Source organism: Lontra canadensis, unplaced genomic scaffold (assembly GCF_010015895.1).
Source record: "Lontra canadensis isolate GAN:19392208 unplaced genomic scaffold, GSC_riverotter_1.0 scaffold59, whole genome shotgun sequence".
In the NCBI taxonomy this organism is placed as follows: Eukaryota; Metazoa; Chordata; class Mammalia; order Carnivora; family Mustelidae; genus Lontra; species Lontra canadensis.
In genome coordinates this window covers 3,692,274-3,710,462 of record NW_022631053.1, presented here as the reverse complement: position 1 = coordinate 3,710,462, position 18,189 = coordinate 3,692,274, and the positions used below count along the sequence as shown (strand labels likewise).

The 18,189-nt window shown below is 41.2% G+C and overlaps 1 protein-coding gene across 7 annotated transcripts in view; it reads right to left on the bottom strand.

Moving 5' to 3' along the window:
* Positions 1 to 1,527: 1,527 nt before the first annotated feature.
* Positions 1,528 to 18,189, bottom strand: part of SLC11A2 (solute carrier family 11 member 2) — a 37,196-nt gene continuing 20,534 nt past the window's right edge. For 4 of the 7 annotated variants that reach the window (XM_032876773.1, XM_032876776.1, XM_032876775.1 and 1 more), the window contains exons 6-17: positions 17,474 to 17,580; positions 16,876 to 16,946; positions 16,701 to 16,768; positions 15,159 to 15,314; positions 14,304 to 14,462; positions 13,002 to 13,088; positions 12,163 to 12,282; positions 11,853 to 12,002; positions 11,213 to 11,286; positions 10,464 to 10,617; positions 8,448 to 8,501; positions 1,528 to 2,517 (exon numbers count right to left, since the gene is read on the bottom strand). In XM_032876773.1, the coding sequence (XP_032732664.1) occupies positions 2,440 to 2,517; positions 8,448 to 8,501; positions 10,464 to 10,617; positions 11,213 to 11,286; positions 11,853 to 12,002; positions 12,163 to 12,282; positions 13,002 to 13,088; positions 14,304 to 14,462; positions 15,159 to 15,314; positions 16,701 to 16,768; positions 16,876 to 16,946; positions 17,474 to 17,580 (1,278 nt within the window). In that variant the 3' untranslated portion in view covers positions 1,528 to 2,439. The remainder of the gene's footprint in view (positions 2,518 to 8,447; positions 8,502 to 10,463; positions 10,618 to 11,212; positions 11,287 to 11,852; positions 12,003 to 12,162; positions 12,283 to 13,001; positions 13,089 to 14,303; positions 14,463 to 15,158; positions 15,315 to 16,700; positions 16,769 to 16,875; positions 16,947 to 17,473; positions 17,581 to 18,189) is intronic. The other 3 variants (XM_032876777.1, XM_032876774.1, XM_032876778.1) reach the window with 3 other exon arrangements.

Genomic DNA, 18,189 nt, shown 5'->3' with positions numbered 1-18,189 from the left:
TGGGATCAAGTCCCACATCGGGCTCCCTGCTCAGCAAGGAGCCTGCTTCTCCCTCTGCCTCTGCCTGCCACTCTGTCTGCCTGTGCTCTCTCTCTCTGACAAATAAATAAATAAAATCTTTAAAAAAAAAAAAGAAAAGAAAAGAAGTATACCCCAGACTCCCTCTTTAGAAATCAGTCTCTTCTACTGGTTTTAGCATAACTCAGATTATCAAATTTTTTGATTATAGGAGTTATATGACCTGATCGGTATACTTACAAACTTTTGTACACTCGAGTCTCTTCCTAGTAACATATAGCTAAAGGAGGGAGAGGAGTTAAAGAATCCCCCAAGTACTTAGTCTCTGTTTAACTGAGCACCTCATCTTCTTAAGAGTGGAAAATAGGATTTTTTAAACCTTTTTTTTTTCCTCCTAACACTCTCTAGTAATGAAACTGAGAAACTGAATTGCCCAGGAAGGGAGGAAAATCCAGACTGGTCCATCTAGAATTCTTATCTGTGTATAAAGAATCTAAAATACTGAAACTCATTTTAAAAATCTCTTCTTCAAGTGAAAACTGTTAATTGATGCTAATTCAGTTTCATTTTAAGATCAGAAGGATGCTAACCTACAGCATAAGGACGCTACTCTTACCAGAAGTTTCAAGGGCCCCTGATGGAGAAATGAGAGAATTTTATTTATTTATTTATTTAAAGATTTTATTTATTTACTTGACACAGAGAGACAGCAAGAGAGGGAACACAAGCTGGCAGTGTGGGAGAGGGAGAAGCAGGCTTCCCACAGAGCAGGGAGCCCAATGCAGGGCTCGATCCCAGGACCCCAGGATCATGACCCGAGCCAAAGGCAGATGCTTAACCGACTGAGCCACACAGAGGCCCCAAGAATTTTAAAGTATCATCTTAGAAAACTTGCCACTTAGAGGGCCAGGTCTTTATAAATGAAGGTAAGGAATGTCTGGATTTAACAAAAAACAACTTACTGAAAAGCACTAACTTTTAAAATAAGACAGATGAGATATTTACCTTTTGAAGCTGAAATAGGAAGATAACGCTCAAAGTCATATTAAAGCTGCAGTATTTGCAAACACAACGCCTCTGTGGCCAGAAGGAAATGAAGGAGTGTGTGTGCTGTCCCGCAGTATAGTCCAAGAAGATGGACAGCTGCCATTCATTCCAGCCAACTGCAGTTCCATGCAGAAATGTGACCCAGTGTTGAAAATCTCCTTTTCAATCAGATAATTAGGCAAAATCTTTAAATTTTTAAGTATTAACTTTTTTATTATAAAAATCTTAAGGAAAAAGGTCCCAGTTAAGAAGAGGGGTCAAAAAGAGTCTATAACCCACATGTAGACAGGCAGTTTATGGCATGAGAACTAGTCGTCTAAGTCCTAGTCTAGTTCTAATCTCATATTACTTGGTATAAATACCTCACAATAAAATGCTTAGCATTCAGGGAAATTCAACATTAGAAATATTAGCCATTCCTGGACACAGACTTTGGACCCAGAAATGGTGTTTGGCGTTTCGATGGGAAAAATGGGAAGAAAACACATGGTAGGACTCTAAACATTAGAAAGAAAACAAATATGTCCATCAATATCTTTATAAAAGTAAATGTTAGAAGTTTCTTCTTTTTATACCTAAAAACCTGAATGGTAAAATGGGCTGAGTTATAATGTCACATGGAAAACTGATCATTGGTTAGAGCATGGTTTCTGAATCTTATTACAAGGTATTAAGCTCTTCAGAAAATACCATCATTCCTCCGATAAGATTTCAAGAAAAGTAACAGAGAGAATTATAATTAAGAAGCACATCAATAACCAGGACCAAATATGAATGCTGAAAAGAAGAAATGTTTTCCTTAGAAATGATGTGCTGGTATGAAGTAGTCGCTAAGGGTCTGGTCGATTAAAACTGACATGGAATTTAACCGGCCATAGTCAAGTATCACTTTAAAAGGTAAGTTAATTTGACCAGGTCATTCCAAAAAAGAGCATTACTCCCTCTCCTTTCTCACCTGTGACCCAGATAAAACAAATATCTGATTTATCTGAATACTATCTTCAAAAAAATAAGACCTATCAATTTTATATAACCTTAAAACTCTACCCAAATTGATATGTTCAGGTTTACATAAATATATACACAAATATATTTTTAAATGCCAGAAGTCAAGACACAAGCCCATAGGGTTGTGTGGCCACGAGAGGCCAATCATTGAGCTCTGGCTGTTGTAGGACAGGGGAGGCGGGTGGGTCTCTGTCCTACATTTAACAGCTGTCAGCTTTTAATGCCTTTCCCATGAGGAAATCTTTGCCTTTTGTTCAAAACATCTGAACAAAACTCACCTCTGAACTAACAGAGATATGTTAACAGGACACCTGGCACAAAAGGATTAAGACAAAGTAGTTCTTATACAGTCTCGTGGGCTGTCAGTCATCTAGACACAAGTGAGTCGGCATCCACTGTGTTCAGAAGGTAGAGTTCAGGCTGAGCCGTCAATCCCAGATGGTACTAAGGACAAAAAAAAATAGAAAAGGGTTAGACTCATTTGCCAGTATTTATTTATGTACAAAGATTTTATTTATTCGACAGAGAGAAAGAGCACAAGCAGGAGAGAGTGGCAGAGAGAGGGAGAAGCAGGACCCCCGCTGAGCGGGGGCGGGGGGGGGGGGGGGGGGGGGGGGGCCGCCGCGCCCCCGGGGGGGGGGGGGGGGGGGGGGGGGGCGGGGCTCCATCCCAGGACCACAGCCGGCTTGCCCAAGGCAGACACTCAATGGACTGAGCCACCTAGGTGCCCGTGATTTGCAAGTATTTAAATATTGTAACTGGCGCGTGGACCTATAATCAGCACATCAAAAGAGGCTTTTTTCCAGTACTGCTATATTGATTCTTATTTCAGAAAAGAAATGGCTTGCAGATACATGAATGGTTTACGGCACATAAAATAGCTAGGAACTGAAATAGTTAAGAATTGAGGTAGTGCCAAATGCCCTCAGCAAAATTTGCACTTTGACTATTCTTCTGACACACTTGACTGCTGCTGTTTTTGTTTTTTAAGATTTTATTTGACAGAAAGAGAGAGCACAAGCAGGGGGAGGGGTGGAAGGAGAGGGAGAAGCAGGCTGCCTGCTAAGCAGGGAGGCCAGACTCCAACTCTGACTCTGTGGCTGGATCCCAAGACCCCAGGATCATGACCTGAGCTGCTTAACTGACTGAGCCAACCAGACATCCCAGGATGGCTACTTCTGATAAGGACATTCAGAGCCAACACACCGAGTGCTTTTGTATTCTGGTACTGTTTTAGAAATCAAATAAATTCTAAATAATGAAAATCAAATATTAGAATGAAATATGAATTATAAATTATTAGAATTAAACACTAATTCTAAATCCTGAGCTCAGTCTAAATCCTGAGCCATATTATCCAGGCCGGCCTCACAATCTTTTGGCACCTGAGCAGAGAACAGCCTTTCATTTAAAAAAAAAAAAAAAAAAAAAGTGCTGAGAGAGGGAAATGACCTATGGGTCTCAAATGTTTGTCAGGCTGAACTGAAATTACTTGGACTGCTTTTAAAACATGGCCAGACCGCCTTCCTGGAAATCTGAATCGCTATGGTTTATTTTGTTTTGAAGTAGGCCCCACACCCAGTGTGGAGCCCAAGACCGGGCTTGAACTCTTGACCTTGAGATCAAGAGCTGAGCTGAGATCAAGAGTAGGATGCTTAACTGAGACACCCAGGCAACACCCCCCTTTATTTTCTGAATCCCTATTGTTTGAGATCTGTGAAGTTGTTTACTCCTTTTCTCTCCTCTGCATACACTGAGACAATCACTGAATCTCATTTTAGCCTTACTGTTATTATTTAGGGTTTTAGGAAAGTTATCACCCCTTGGCATCAACAGCCTGTATATTAATGCAGAATGTAGACTATAAATCCATAAAAGGAAAACATCCCTATTATAGTATAGTGGAAAAGTCACCAGAGTTGGGTTCAAACTCTAATTCTGCTACTTGAGAATAGCAGACCTTGAGCAAGTTCATGTACACTTCTGGAGCCTTATCCTACTTATTTGTAAAAATGGGAATAAATGCTACATTTGAGAATACCAAGTACACTAATATGCCATTAGTCTTCAACAAATGTAATTTTTTAATATATTACAAATTGTCCCGTATACCTCATAGGCTTGTGAAGATGACCCCAGATGAAGCCCAAGATAAAACTGTTCTAAGAACAGTGACTAACAGTGGCCTTGGGGCAGAGAGACAACTCTTCAGACAAGCCTCCTTATTCACTTCAGGGTCTTACATCTCAGGTTAGTAACCAAGAGCGATTGTCATATACACTATAAATTCACTGCAGCCTTTTCACAAGAGCTGAGGTGGTGGGCTTCCTCATTATGTAGTAGGCAAGAGTGGCATTATTAGTCCTGTGATTCCCAGAGTCACTCAGATGACTTACTAGACAAAACCTCCTCATCGGAGAAGTTTGTCATATTGCTCTGAGACACAGAAATGGGGCCAAATGACCCAGGAGTAGGCTAAATACTGTCAGGGGCAGAGAGGTAGTGCAAATGAGTAAGCTTAATAGTTCTTAGCTACTACTGAGGTAGAATCACAGAGTGCCCTGACCTATCCATTTTCTGTGCTTACCAAAAAGCATTCGAAAGTTGTTTCAAATTTAGCAAAGGTCAAACAAAATTAGTCTACCAGCTGGCAACTGGTGAGCTAAAACATATTCTATCACTAATTAGAGTATCACACAAATGCTTTGATATGTTCCTAGTTCTGCCAAACACCTTAACCCTGCACAAAGTGCGTACTATGTATTATATAGCATGGTTTGGGAATGACAGTGTGGGCTCTAGAGTTAAGCTATTCAAGTCGAAATGCCCATTGCCTATTCACCAGCGATGTGATGTGGGGAAGTTACTTTCTGGCCTTTCAGTTGCCTCATCAATAAAGAGGCGGATCCTCTTGTTGTTAACAATTAAACAGAGGTCATAAGAGTGCTCAGACCAGGATTAGCAAGCACATGGTAGTGGTTTTTAACATTCATAAAAGCTAAGATGCCAAGAGAAGCAGATACATTTAGTTGCACTGGTCCTGTCCAATAAAGGAGCAGATAGCATTCCAGAGAGCAGAGCTAAAAGAAATGTCTCAAATCAGGATCTTCAAATTGTTGCATCCTAGTTTAGTTCTGAATTTAAACCCAGGTTAAGAAGAGAGAGCTAAATGAGGCAGGACAACATGGAGAACAAAATTCCCAGATTACTTCTATCGTGTTTCAGTATCTGTCTCCTGTAAGACACACAGGAAAAGCTTACAACAGAGAAAGGGAAAATGCAGTTCTGTGCCAACCTTGGGATAAATGAAGTGCTGACTTAGATTTTCCTGTTGTTTATATGGTGACAGGAACTGCAGTTTACTATGCCTGAGCTTTGTCTTTGTTTTATTAAATGGTGCCAGTATTTCCATTTATATCAGTTCTGCCAAAATGCTTTCAGTTTTTAAGCTAACCAATTTTGGTTTCTCTTTTCAAATACTCATACTTTTTATTGGCATCATACATACAGAACATAAAAGCTTACTTCAATGGTGAAACAAGACTACAGAAAGAAAAATGTTCAGCTTAGGGCAAAGAAATGCAGAATAACAATTTTTTTGGACTTTAAATATTGCAACGATGTGACCTTCAGGAGCAGCAAAACTATGTGACTAAGTGGGTAAACTGGTATGACTGGTGTCTGGAGTTCATGAAAGTCTTCTCAGGACTAAACCTATTTGCACCTCCATCCCTTTAGAAGAGAAAATCACTAACAATGTGGGCTTAAAATGTCATCTAGGTGGCGGCCGATGTTGCAGTATCTCGGAAGTATTTTCTTTTCTTTTTTAAGATTTAATTTTTATTATTTATTTGGCAGAGAGAGAGAGTGCACAAGCGCAAGCAGGGGGAGCAACAGGCAGAGGGAGAGGCAGGCTCCCCGCTGAGCAAGGAGCCCGATGCTGAGCTTTGGTCCCAGGACCCTAGGGTCATGACCTGAGCCAAAGGCAGATACTTAACCGACTGAGCCACCCAGGCATCCCCAGAAGTATTTTTAAGGTTAAAAAAAAATACCCAGGAAACCAAACAGGAAAAGGAAAAAAATCTTTTAATTACAAACCAAGTTTACATAGTGTTAAATGGGCACTAACAGCTCAGTTGTAACCACTTATACTACTAGCAGGACCTTACAGGAGCCAAACTCCAGCTCTTCCCCATCCATTAACTCCCAGTGTGCTGTGACAGCACAATGACTTCATGTCACACTTGTGGAAAACAAGGACCACTTAACATCCGGCACAGACAGCGCGCATGCTGGCGCTGGGAGACTTCACAGCATTGTTCATTGCACCCAGAGTACTGGCTGAAGTACACTTTCTTTCTGACAGGATCAAATGAAATACAGTATTGAGTATTTTTAACACTGTCAAACACTACACACATAGTATTATAAAATGCCATTTAACTGGGAAGAAATTTTCCATCATCTCAAGTCATAAACAAAACTTTTTAAAGAAAACAAGCAGCTTTACCTGAACTTCTAAGTGTTATGACTCGAGAGTGACAGGACCCACCCAGACTCAGGGCAAAGGTAGTGTGTGTGTTATTATACTGTCTTTACAAAGAATTTTTTTGTCAATTTTGCCTCCACCTAGTCCAGCCAGATGAGAGATTAAGATGTCAGCCCCCAGTATCTTCACAGAGTGCCCTTATGACCAGTTTGGGAAATGAAGACAGGGACAGGGGCAGATGTGAGGAGGGAGAGTGAGGGAAATTTCTCTTTCATGATCCTGTGCTTGAGGGCCTAAAATAAGGTATGGTCAGTGATACACAGCAGTTTACCCTTAATGCCTTATAAAAGTCCATCCAGTCTATACTCTTGACCTGGTATCAGCAATAATGCATTTAGGGGCTCAGGTGAATAGAGAAGGTCAATCAACCAGGACTCTAGAAGGAAAGCTCCAAAAATGAGAAGTCATTGCCATTCAATGCCATTCCCATTACTGTTCTCATCAAGTCAATGGCTAGAGCAGACTTGATTATTTATCTCCACCAGACAAATGTGATTTGCTTTGATATAATCACATAATCTCAGGCTCCATATGTAAGAATGTCAGCAGTGGCTGAAGAGAAGCAGCTTCATGCTGAAGGGACCCATGTCCTCTGACTCCAGAGCTCCACCATCTGGTCTCAAAGTTTTTCCCTCTGAGGGAATGGCTGAAGAGGTAGCCCAGTGCAACCTTGCTGAGAGAGAACTTTCAATCACAGTGATTCCTACTGACTTGCTGAGAGACACAGAGCTTTGCAACAGTTAGGTCCATAGCTCCCGAGATTGCCTTGCAGGTTGTCTTGGGCATGCTTCGGAAAACCATGACAATTCTGGTAGGAGATGTCTTTTAGGAATAAAACAGATGACTCTTCTTTCCTTTAAAGTCTTTTCTCATTCCAAAATCTCATGAGAATGTCAGTTCATAAATGCTACCATCTTTTTTCTATAACCAACCTCCTGAATGAGGAGGGTGAAGGCTTTATAAATGTGCTCAAGAGTAAATATCATCAGGAAAGCTCTGTATTAACATGAAAGTTAAGAAAATCGGGACTGGAAAGAAAATCCTGATAAGCTTTCAATCTCTGAGGAAAATCTGCTCAGTGACTTTCCAAGGTGATTAATAACCAACACCCACATGGCAGCTTTGCTGTTTATCACCATCTTTATCCTTTCTCATCCCTCTTAACTTCCACGAAGAAATTTAAAATGGAAATAAGTTAAAAGAATCCTAAACCTGAAAGAGGTAGATTTTTCATAATTTTATATTTAATATGGATGAAACCAGTTTAGTTGAGATTTTATTTTTTTATAATTAAAATAACTGACAGGGTATGCATAAGAAAAGTATTTCTTAGCCTTTAATCTTTTTATAAACAAAACCTGCATACCCATTCTGTAATTTGTCTTATGAAAACTTTAATACGTTTCTCAAATATTTTTTTTTAACACATAGCCTGGTTAAGAATAATGCATATAGGATTATCTCTCAAAAGGATAAAACAAGCTGGCCCTTGGGCAGCTACTTAAGAGTTAGTGTTGGAATGATAGCAGCACATGTCAGTTTTTCAAAGATCCTATCTAATGCAGTTCCCAGATTAGAACGTCAGGAAGAAAAAAAAATTTCCATCTTTTCAAACATATACTGAAACAAAGTCTTTCCCAACAAAGAGCTGAGTCTTAAATGCAGTCTGTGCAACAGCACATACTTTTGGCTATGTTCACACAGTAAACCATAGAAACACACTGGCTCTGATGGCTACCCGTGGAAGACAGACAGACTGATCCAGTGTCTACTTAGCGTAGCTGCCAGCAGCTTCTCCGGTCAGCAGGACTTTGGAGATGCTTACCGTGCGCCCACAGTCCAGGAAGGACATGCCCAATGCAATCAAACATTGCCAACCCTGAAAGATAAAGTACGGTCATCATTCGCCAACCTCTCTGCAGATCCCTCTTCCCATCATGACTGCTCACACTGCACTGCTCAAGATGCAAACCTGCTCTCTTCCCTCTTTTTTTTTTTTTTTTTAAAGATTTATTTGTCAGAGAGAGAGGGAGGGAGAAAGTGAGCACAAAAAGGGGGAGTAGCAGGCAGAAGCATGGTCCCTGCTGAGCAAGGAGCCTGATGCAGGACTCGATCCCAGGACCCTGGGATCAGGACCCGAGCCAAAGGTAGATGCTTAACCAACTAAGCCACCTAGGCGTCCCCCTGCTCTCTTCCTTGAACATCCAGCTCTGCTCATGTCCTACCACCCAGTTTGCACAAGTCATTCTCCCAACCCCACACCCCCATTAAGACATCCTGGAATCTGCTTTCCTCAACAAAGTTTCTTCATACTATTTTCAATATCGAGTTCCCTGTTCCTACTGCTTTGTGTTTGTTGTTTCTTTTGTCCAACTGGGAGTTCCCTGAAGACCATCTTTCTTCAGTCCTACCCCATTCCTCATGATGCAGCTGGAGGTAATGACTGACAGACCAATACAACTCGGACAGCACCCCAAACTGCTCAAATACGTGTTTGGGAGCTTAATAGCAGTAACCAACCCTAGAATCAGTCCCCAGCCTAAAAATGGGTCTTCAACAACCTCAACAGTTTCAGGCTACCTGAGGACAACTCAGTCTCTTCAGAGCTAATCTGCAGGGAGGAAGGATTCCCTTAACTTCTACAGTGAATTTTAAAAATAATTCCTGTCAAGGACATGTTCAGTTACTTGAGTTTCCTTGGAGTAAATCCCTAGAATATAGGTTCAGCATAATCCTAGGGTGCTCAAGGTTTACTAAGGAGGAAAGAAGAAAAAATAAATAAATCCAGGCCTTAATTTTTCAATAGTCACTAAAGTTATTTTCTCAATCGAGTACTTAACCTGTGTCAGATATTAGCAGGGAGACTAGGTAAGTGTTAAAAAGATCAGCAGGTCTCCAGCCTCCATCCTTAACCATTCTCTGCAGCATATATAGTACAAATTCTGCTGTCCCTAACCCTCCACACATGCATTTTTCAAAGAAACCTGTATAGAACAGGGAGGTGGGTTTGTTGTCTTTGTTGCTACAACTATTTTCCATTAATATAAGTAATGTTGCAGAAGATTTAGAAAATAAGACAAAAGAATATATCCATCAAGGAAATATCCTAACACAACTACTATCACCATTTTTAACATAATTTACCACTGGGTTTGGGGGGGGGGGGGGAGGATCATCTTGAATACATTATTCTGCATTTTCTGTGTAGCTATGCTTTTATAACCATCATTTTTAAATAACTCTAGAGTAATTCAATGAGAAAATATCAATATTCTTTCTTTTGTAGACAGCTATTAAAATCTTGTGCCACTCTCTACTTTCTATACTATTCTTTTAATTCTTCAAAAACATGATACTCTCTTATCAGGAATTTTTAAAAAGTTATTAATTTATTTATTTGAAAGAGAGCACAAGCATGAGCAGGCAGAGGGAGAAGGAGAGGCAGACTCCCGGCCGAGCAGGGAGCCTGAAATGAGGCTTGATCCCAGAACACTGAAATCATGACCTGAGCTGAAGGCAGATGCCTAACCAACTGAGCCACCCAGGTGCCCCTCTTATCAGGAATTACTAAGAATGGAAACCAGACAGAAGTAACGTGACAGCTCTTAAGAGCCTAAATAAATGTTATGGTTAAAAATATTGTTTAACCACAGGTGACTTAACAATTTCACATAAACAGTCTCATTAACCTGGAGATAGGACTGCTATGTGCTTTTAAAAAAAAAAGAAAAGAAAAAAGATTGCTATTTTGCTCTTTTGGATCCTTTCATTTTGGTGTTCATAAGCCCCATCTCTACCATGTCTGATACCTACACCCCTGCCCCCTTCTGAAAAGACTTACCAGGTAAAACACAAAGCTCAGATAAGCCACACTGACCACAGCAGCTACCACATACAGTGCCACATGCCCTAGTTCCTGGACATAAACCAGGACAAAGTACATGTTGATGGAACAGACGATAAGGACCAATATCCCGCCTGCAATCCTCCAGCCTCTGTAAAAGAATCATTAGTCACTGGGGGGAATAGTCTAGCCCATTCACAAGCAGAAAAGGACACTGTCCTGTGGAGTAGACAGGACAGGAGTTAAGAGGCATCTCAAAATGCACTGAAAATTATTCTTATCATGAGCCAAGTAAAACACCAAGAGGGAGAAAGAGGGGGGGGAAATACTATCAAATAATCCTTAATATTTAAGTCCCTAAAAATGCAACAAGTCTCAAGTACCTAGAAAGCAACAAATAATTTCAAATACCCCATACCCTTTCAAGAAGTACATAAAAGGTATTCGTTTATGCTTTTCTCATTAAGATCGTTTAACATGGAATTAAGGTGCTTTACACTTCAGTGACTAAAGCTAAAGAATTAAAGCCCTAAGAGTGGAACTTTCTCATGCTAGAAATGAAAAATGTGCTTGCCTTCTTTACTGCATTCATAGTCTCTGTTCTCTGAGCCAAAAACTAAGGGGCAGCTCTAGCATTCACCTCTCAAAATATGTGGTTCCCCCCCATGACTCATTTTCTCACTGGTCTACTCAATGAAGATACGCTTCCCCACATATTTTTGGGGAACTGAGAGAAGTACACTCACATTCCATTGGTAAAGTCATTCATTACTGGCCGCAAGCTTGTAAACGTGAGGATGGGTATCAGAGCAAAAGGAAGCTGGAAGAGAAAGAATGGAGATCAGATGGGGCTACTGGAGATCCCTGTATTACCCCCAAGCAGCACTGTTAGCACAACGGAAACACATAACCTGTCTCATCTACCTCATGAGAAATTACTCCTATCATCCCAAGATGCTCATGCATTATATTGAAACCTATGGAGTCATCTGATCCGATGTCTTTATTCTGTCGATGGACACCGATTCTGATCTGGTGTCTTTATAAACATTCCTATCTGCCTTGCTTTTTTAACCTCAATAGGACCTAGCCATGTCCTATGTTATTTAATGTTTGCTTGGATTAAAAAACAGTAATTTAATACTCTATATATAATTATAGCAGATAATTCCCATTCAATAGGCTTTTACAAACCAAAACATTTCTAAAAGCTCTTCAGATACCAGGGATTCCATACATTTATATACATACATTTATATACATACATGTGCCTCTTTCTTCCTCTGAATTTTTCCCAGGACCCAGCACTACAGGCTTGGTACCTAACGGCAATATATAACACTGCCTGATTAAATGGGATGGGGCTTCCCCCAGCTCCCTCCTCACCTGTAAGCTCTGCAGAACATTCAGGAAGTCATTCATCCCTGTTAGATGCTCTACGTCCTGGAAGATGGCAACAAGCAGAGTGGGGATGATGGCAATAGAGCGGGTCAGAATCACTCGGGCAAAGCGTGACCATTTTAGGTTCAAGAATCCCTGGAAGAAAACCCAGAAGCAGGATAAACGTCTAGAACAGGAAACAGAAAAAGGTTTGGGAGGTTCAGGAAGACCCTAGAAACATGGGATTAAGAAGACGTCACAAAAGGGCAATCAATGTTTTCTTCCTCTCCTCTATACCAGTCAAAACTGCACATACCTCCATGACAAACTGGCCAGAGTAAGTTCCTGTCATGGTGGAGCTCTGTCCTGCAGCCAGGATCCCAACAGCCCAGATGTAGAGTGCAGCTGGCCCAAAGTAACATCCCAGTACTACACCCTGGGGGAGGCAAGGGAGAAAGATGTTTTTGTCAATGATCTGCTTAGACAACAACCAAAACAAAATTGCTCTGTAGCAAGCACTGTGCTGGGCGCTACTCCGCAGAAGCCAGACTCAGGACCTGACCTCATTTTAGGGGCCTTCGACCTAAATTTTGCTGGATACTCCTTCATTCCTCTGCTTAAGTCTTTTCTCCGAGTTCCTAAAGCCTTCATCCTCAACCTACATCTTAAATATGTTTAAAATTAAAAAAAAAAAAAAAAAAGAAAAGAAAGTCTACACAACAATTTCCAAATTATATTACTTAACACACTATTCTGGAAGATAGTAACAAGAGTGAAGAGAAAGGTCAAATACATTTGGGAAATACTACATAAATTATGCATTCTACTCTTGGGAGGTTCATAATGTAACCAGCATAAAAGGGACTGAGAGGTCCCAATAAAGAATACTTTACCAGGAGCACTTTCTTTAGTCTCCTCCAGTTAACATCCTATAAAACACTATACTACCACCATCACTCTACAATTCATCTTTTAGCTGATCTTCTATTCCCTCCCATATAATCCAAAAATGCTTGCCTGGCACCTAGACCTCTGAAGTAAATGACACTCCAGAGACGACAGTTTCAGCTCCGAAGTGAACCCACAGAAAATGATCAGATACTATGCCAAGAATACTGATTCAGGAGCAGTGATTACAAATCTGAAAAGGCTTACCCCTTTGTAGATGTCCACTGCCAGTGTTGAGTTATCATCAGGAAAAAGGTGAGTGTGGGGACTGCTGTTATTTCTACAGACTGCAATCTGGAACACAAAGCAGTTCAGGAGCAACTTTTACTTTTGAGGCAAGGACCAGACCAGAAGAGCATTCCTACAGATCACAAACTACAGGTCACATGCAAGTCACCTAGGAGACATAGGCTGGAAGTTAAGACACTGGATACAGGTTGTAATGAGAGCAGAGATTGGCAGTAATGGCACTTACGGTCTTCTTCCATAATCCTTCTACACCCTCATGCTATCAAAAATATTTACTGAGTTAAGAGTGTGCATGGTGGGGTGCCTGGGTGGCTCAGTTGTTAAGTGTGTGTCTTCAGTTTAGGTCATGATCCCAGGGTCCTGGGATCGAGCCCCTCATCGGTCTCTATGCTTGGTGGGAAGCCTGCTTCTCCCTCTCCCACTTCCTCTGCTTGTGTTTCCTCTCTCACTGTGTCTCTGTCAAATAAATAAAATCTTAAGAAAAAAAAAAGAGTGTGCACAGTAATACATGAATGCTGGCTCGCTTTAAGTGATGGCAGGAGGAGAGGGTCCTTAAGAAATATGAGAGGACTCCTTAGTCATAGCAGAGCCAGGAGTCAGAGATCCTATAGATAGGCCATCAGGAATCAAGACAATAGAGTATTCAAAGTACAAAAGAGGGGTGCCTGGGTGGCTCAGTGGGTTAAAGCCTCTGCCTTTGGCTCAGGTCATGATTCCAGGGTCCTGGGATCGAGCCCCGCATCGGGCTCTCTGCTCAGCAGGGAGCCTGCTTCCTCCTCTCTCTCTCTGCCTGACTCTCTGCCTACTTGTAATCTCTGTCAAATAAATAAATAAATAAATAAATCTTAAAAAAAAAAAAAAAAGTACAAAAGAGTATATCTTAGTCAGTTTCTGTGTTCTGTTTGTTGACTCCTCCCTGTCCTCACCTCCAAATGCAAGACTGGCAAGCAGGCTGGCAGTTGATAAACAGGAAACAAAAGGGGATGATGACAAAGAGCCAAACAGACATGAAGGCACAAACAGAACAGCGTGAGGCAATCTTTATTCTGAGGCAAACTCCCTTCAGAGCCAATAGCTTGGAAACATGGGTCCAGGCTTGGCCTATCCCCAGACTCTGGACCCTGACTACTGCCATGATGAGGGGGCAGCCCCGAACCTGGAGATCTGTTTCCCCTGAGCTCCAAGTCCCTTTCACTCTTCCTGTCTTCCGGCCTTCACTACCCTCACATTCACTACCACTCATGACCCTGGCTTACTCACCACCTGGTCGTTGGTTTTTTCAAAAAATGCTTCAGCAAAGACTGAGACGACAAAGACGTTGATGATGAAGGAAACAAAGAGAGCAATGCAGGATTCGATGAAAAAGTACTTATTAGCTTCTCGAACTTCCTGCTTATTGGCTCGGTTTACCTGTCTGGACTAGAGACATAAACGTCAAAGTCATTTTTTGATTAGTTAGAACAAGTTTCTTTGTACTATTTCATAAGTTTGGAGTCAGCTGAAAGATTTAGAGGGCAAACAACTGACATTTTCTCACAAGAAATGTGAGAAAACTTACTTACATCCTGGCTCAGTAAGTGAGTAAGGACCTCATGACCCTCTGACAACACTGCACGTTCCTCAAACAGGAAATGATGACTATGTGCTACTAAGCTCTCAGTTACTGTGGCTAGAAGAACCACTCCCATAAAAAAACCACCTGATTTTCAGTCCTAACAACCTTAATTGTAAAGGTCTCTGAGATCTCCCAGCAAACTATTGTATAAGATGACTGATAAAACCTTGGTTGGGCTCTTTAATCCTGATCTCCTCAAGGTCACTCATTCTCTTGGGGTTTTTTTTTTTTTAATCTTTTGGGATTTAAACACAAGAGATTTGGTGCACTTTTGGACCTTTTATGAAGAATTTTAGTCCCAGTTTCTCTGTGGGGTCACTTATTTCTGGTCACCTTTGTGACAAAAACAGAGTCTGAGCGTGCAAAGTTTATAAACATCCAACCGTGGAAAAACCCTTCTCTCCTTTAGGGCTCTTATGCTTTTCAAGTAAGTGTGTGTTCCCTGCAACTAAAGGAAACATAAACTCTCTGGACAACACAGATATAAGGGCCATACTCACCTTGACTAAGGCAGAATGCAGGTACATATTGTGTGGCATGATGACAGCTCCCACGATGCCCACAGCCTGCTCGATCTGTGGGGTGTGGCAGCCTGAACAGGATGGCAGGAACATGCCCTTGAGTACCTGGCTCTGGCTGGGCTTCACTGTAACATACTACATACCAACAGAACTATTAGAATATGAGACCAGGGGAGTAACACAGTACTAGGAAACACTTAGCATCCATTGCTCCTTACAACACTTTCTTCAACAACTACCTAGAATAATGAGGAATATAGAACCATCAGAAAACCAAGCAGCATGAGGGACTTGCTTCCAGAGGTCTGAGAATTCAGGCCTGGCATATCCAAATATTTCACGTCATATTTTAGATATACAAAGTAGATGTGTAGAGAATGTCATTAATATTCTAAAGAATTAGATGGCTGCTAAGGGCCTCACTGACATTATTTTCACAACTGCTCCTATGAGACAGACCCAAGAATATAGTCAATTCTTGATTATCCATACTTTTGCCTCTATTCACCTATGTTTATCTAAAAATCACTTATGTTTGCCACTAATATATGCTGAGACACATTCATAAATATTTCTCATACATACTTTTTCCTGGTTCAGCCTTTTTCTTGAAGCCTTAGACTAATCTATTACATAATCTACTCACAGATTAGATGAGCTTTTTTAAAAAGATTTTATTTCTTTTAGAAATAGAGAGTGTGAGCAGGGGGAGGGGCAGTGGAAGAGAGAATCAGATCCCTGAGATTGTGACCCAACCCAAAAAATCAAGTCAAGACACTTAACCAACTGAACCAGCCACCCAGGCATCCCAGATTAGATGTACTTTTAGAAGTTCAGCCAGGCCAATGAGCAAAAATGAGTTTATAACAATTGGACATAGAAAACTACTATCAGGGCGCCTGAGTGGCCTTCGGTTCAGGTCATGATCCCAGGGTCCTGGGATTGAGCCCCACATGGGGCTCCCTGCTCAGCGGGGAGCCTGCATCTCTCTCTCCCACTCCCCCTGCTTGTGCTGTCAAATAAATAAATAAAATCTTAAAAAAGAAAGAAAGCTACCATTACTGCCTATAATGGTACTGATTCTTAGGAGTATCTGGGTTGGGGAACAAACCAGGAAACACCCGCTATATCCTTTATAGTTCATTAACTTGCAATACAGAGAAAGTTCAAGCTGCAGGTGGTATAAGCCAGGATAAGCAAAACCAGAACCCCTCCGAGTTAAAAGCCAGGAATAATCTCTAAGGCTGCTCTGTAATGGGGCTAGCCAACTTGGAACCAGGGAGTCTAGTCTAGAAAGTCCTACAAAATCTGGTCATTTTTGACCTAGGAGACCAGCAGGCCTTCCCAGAGAATAGTCTCTACAGATCATATTTCTTCAAAATTGGCCTAGGCTGAACTGGCTTTTTGTTAACACATGTGATAAAATTAAACCATCCTAGCATTATACAGTCTTAAAAGAAAAGGCAAAACAACCCCCTCTCTTTTGGTTATAAAAAGTAATGAATAGCCTGTGACACTTGCCTCATATCCAAATGTGAGGGCCATAATGGTGATAAGAAAGCCAAAAAACGCTTCTAGCTTCCGTAAGCCTAAAGGGGAAAATGCAACAGTGAGCTCACAGAAGGCAGACTTCTCCACCAGCCAGAAGAAGGGAAGTAGCTCCTTTCACTGACCCCTCCATTCCCAGTCTCCTTACCATATTTGTCCAAAAAGAGAAATACAAAGGTATCTGCAATGGTGATGAGAACTCCACCCCATAGAGGAACCCTAGGTCAGAGACAAGAAATGGAGATTAATGGGAAGAAAGGAAACGTTGAAAACCACTTTCTTTCCAACAGCTCTCCAGATACACAACACTTGGAGAAGTAAGGACTCGTGGGAGAGGGGACAGTGGCAGGAGGTCAGGCCTTGGGTAGTTTAGGATCACAGCACCAAATGAACGAACTACATTCATTCAAACATTGTCTACTAAGTCAGACATTTAGGATGCAAAGCTGAAAAGTACGGGTCTTACCCCTCAAGGAGCTCACTGTCTAGTGGGACAAACTGATATACCAATACATAATTGTAACACACATGTCACACACTGTATAACAGAGGGATGCATAACCCAACATGAGAACATGAACATACAGAGCCTACAGCTGCTGGGAGAGAAGGTGGCTCCAGAAAGGTTCCACAGAAAAAATAATACTTGAATTGAATCTTGAAAACTGAAAATTAATTTGGTCTTTGTTTTTACATTTGCTTTGAAATCTAGAAAAATATTACTTTCTGGAGGAAAACCCCCTCACCTTCCTACAGACAGGAGATTGATGGCAATGGCTGAGCCAATAACTTCTTGCATATCTGAGCCAATGATAGCCAACTCCACCATCAGCCATAGGATAATTCGTGGGACCTAAATACCAAACAGCAGAAAGACATAGTTCTAATTAATCATTTTTAAGAACTTTCCCTATAGTTTGGAATTCACATTTGGCACTGACCCATCAACAGTCCTCCATAAGGCTTCAGTCTAGAGATGAAGTAACAGAACTGGGCTCCACCTGGCCTGTCACTGCACTGTACCCCCAAGCTGGAGAAAGCAAGGGTGCTTCTATGTGGTGATGCCAATGAGCCAAGGTCAGGACAGCAGCTGATCCTAATCTTTTCTCTTACCTTCCACTCAATAGAGGAATGGAATTTCTGATCATTAATTTCCACTTAATTTCCTGAATAAAAACAATCCAAAAGTTTTAGGGGAAAATGAGGATGCTAACCTGGTCAAAATATTGTTCAGGAGAGAAGAGAAAATGACCACAGAAGACAATTATCCTGACCATGGCTGAAGAGATAAAATAAAAATGAAGAGGCTGGGGTCAACCTTAATGTAATGATAATATATAAGCAAGTGAAAAAGGACAAATATGTAAAGGGACTCCAAGCAAACTGGTTGAAATAGAGTGGCATATAACAAAACGGGAACCTAATCTGGTCAAACGATCCAGCTGAAAGACAAATTTAGTTA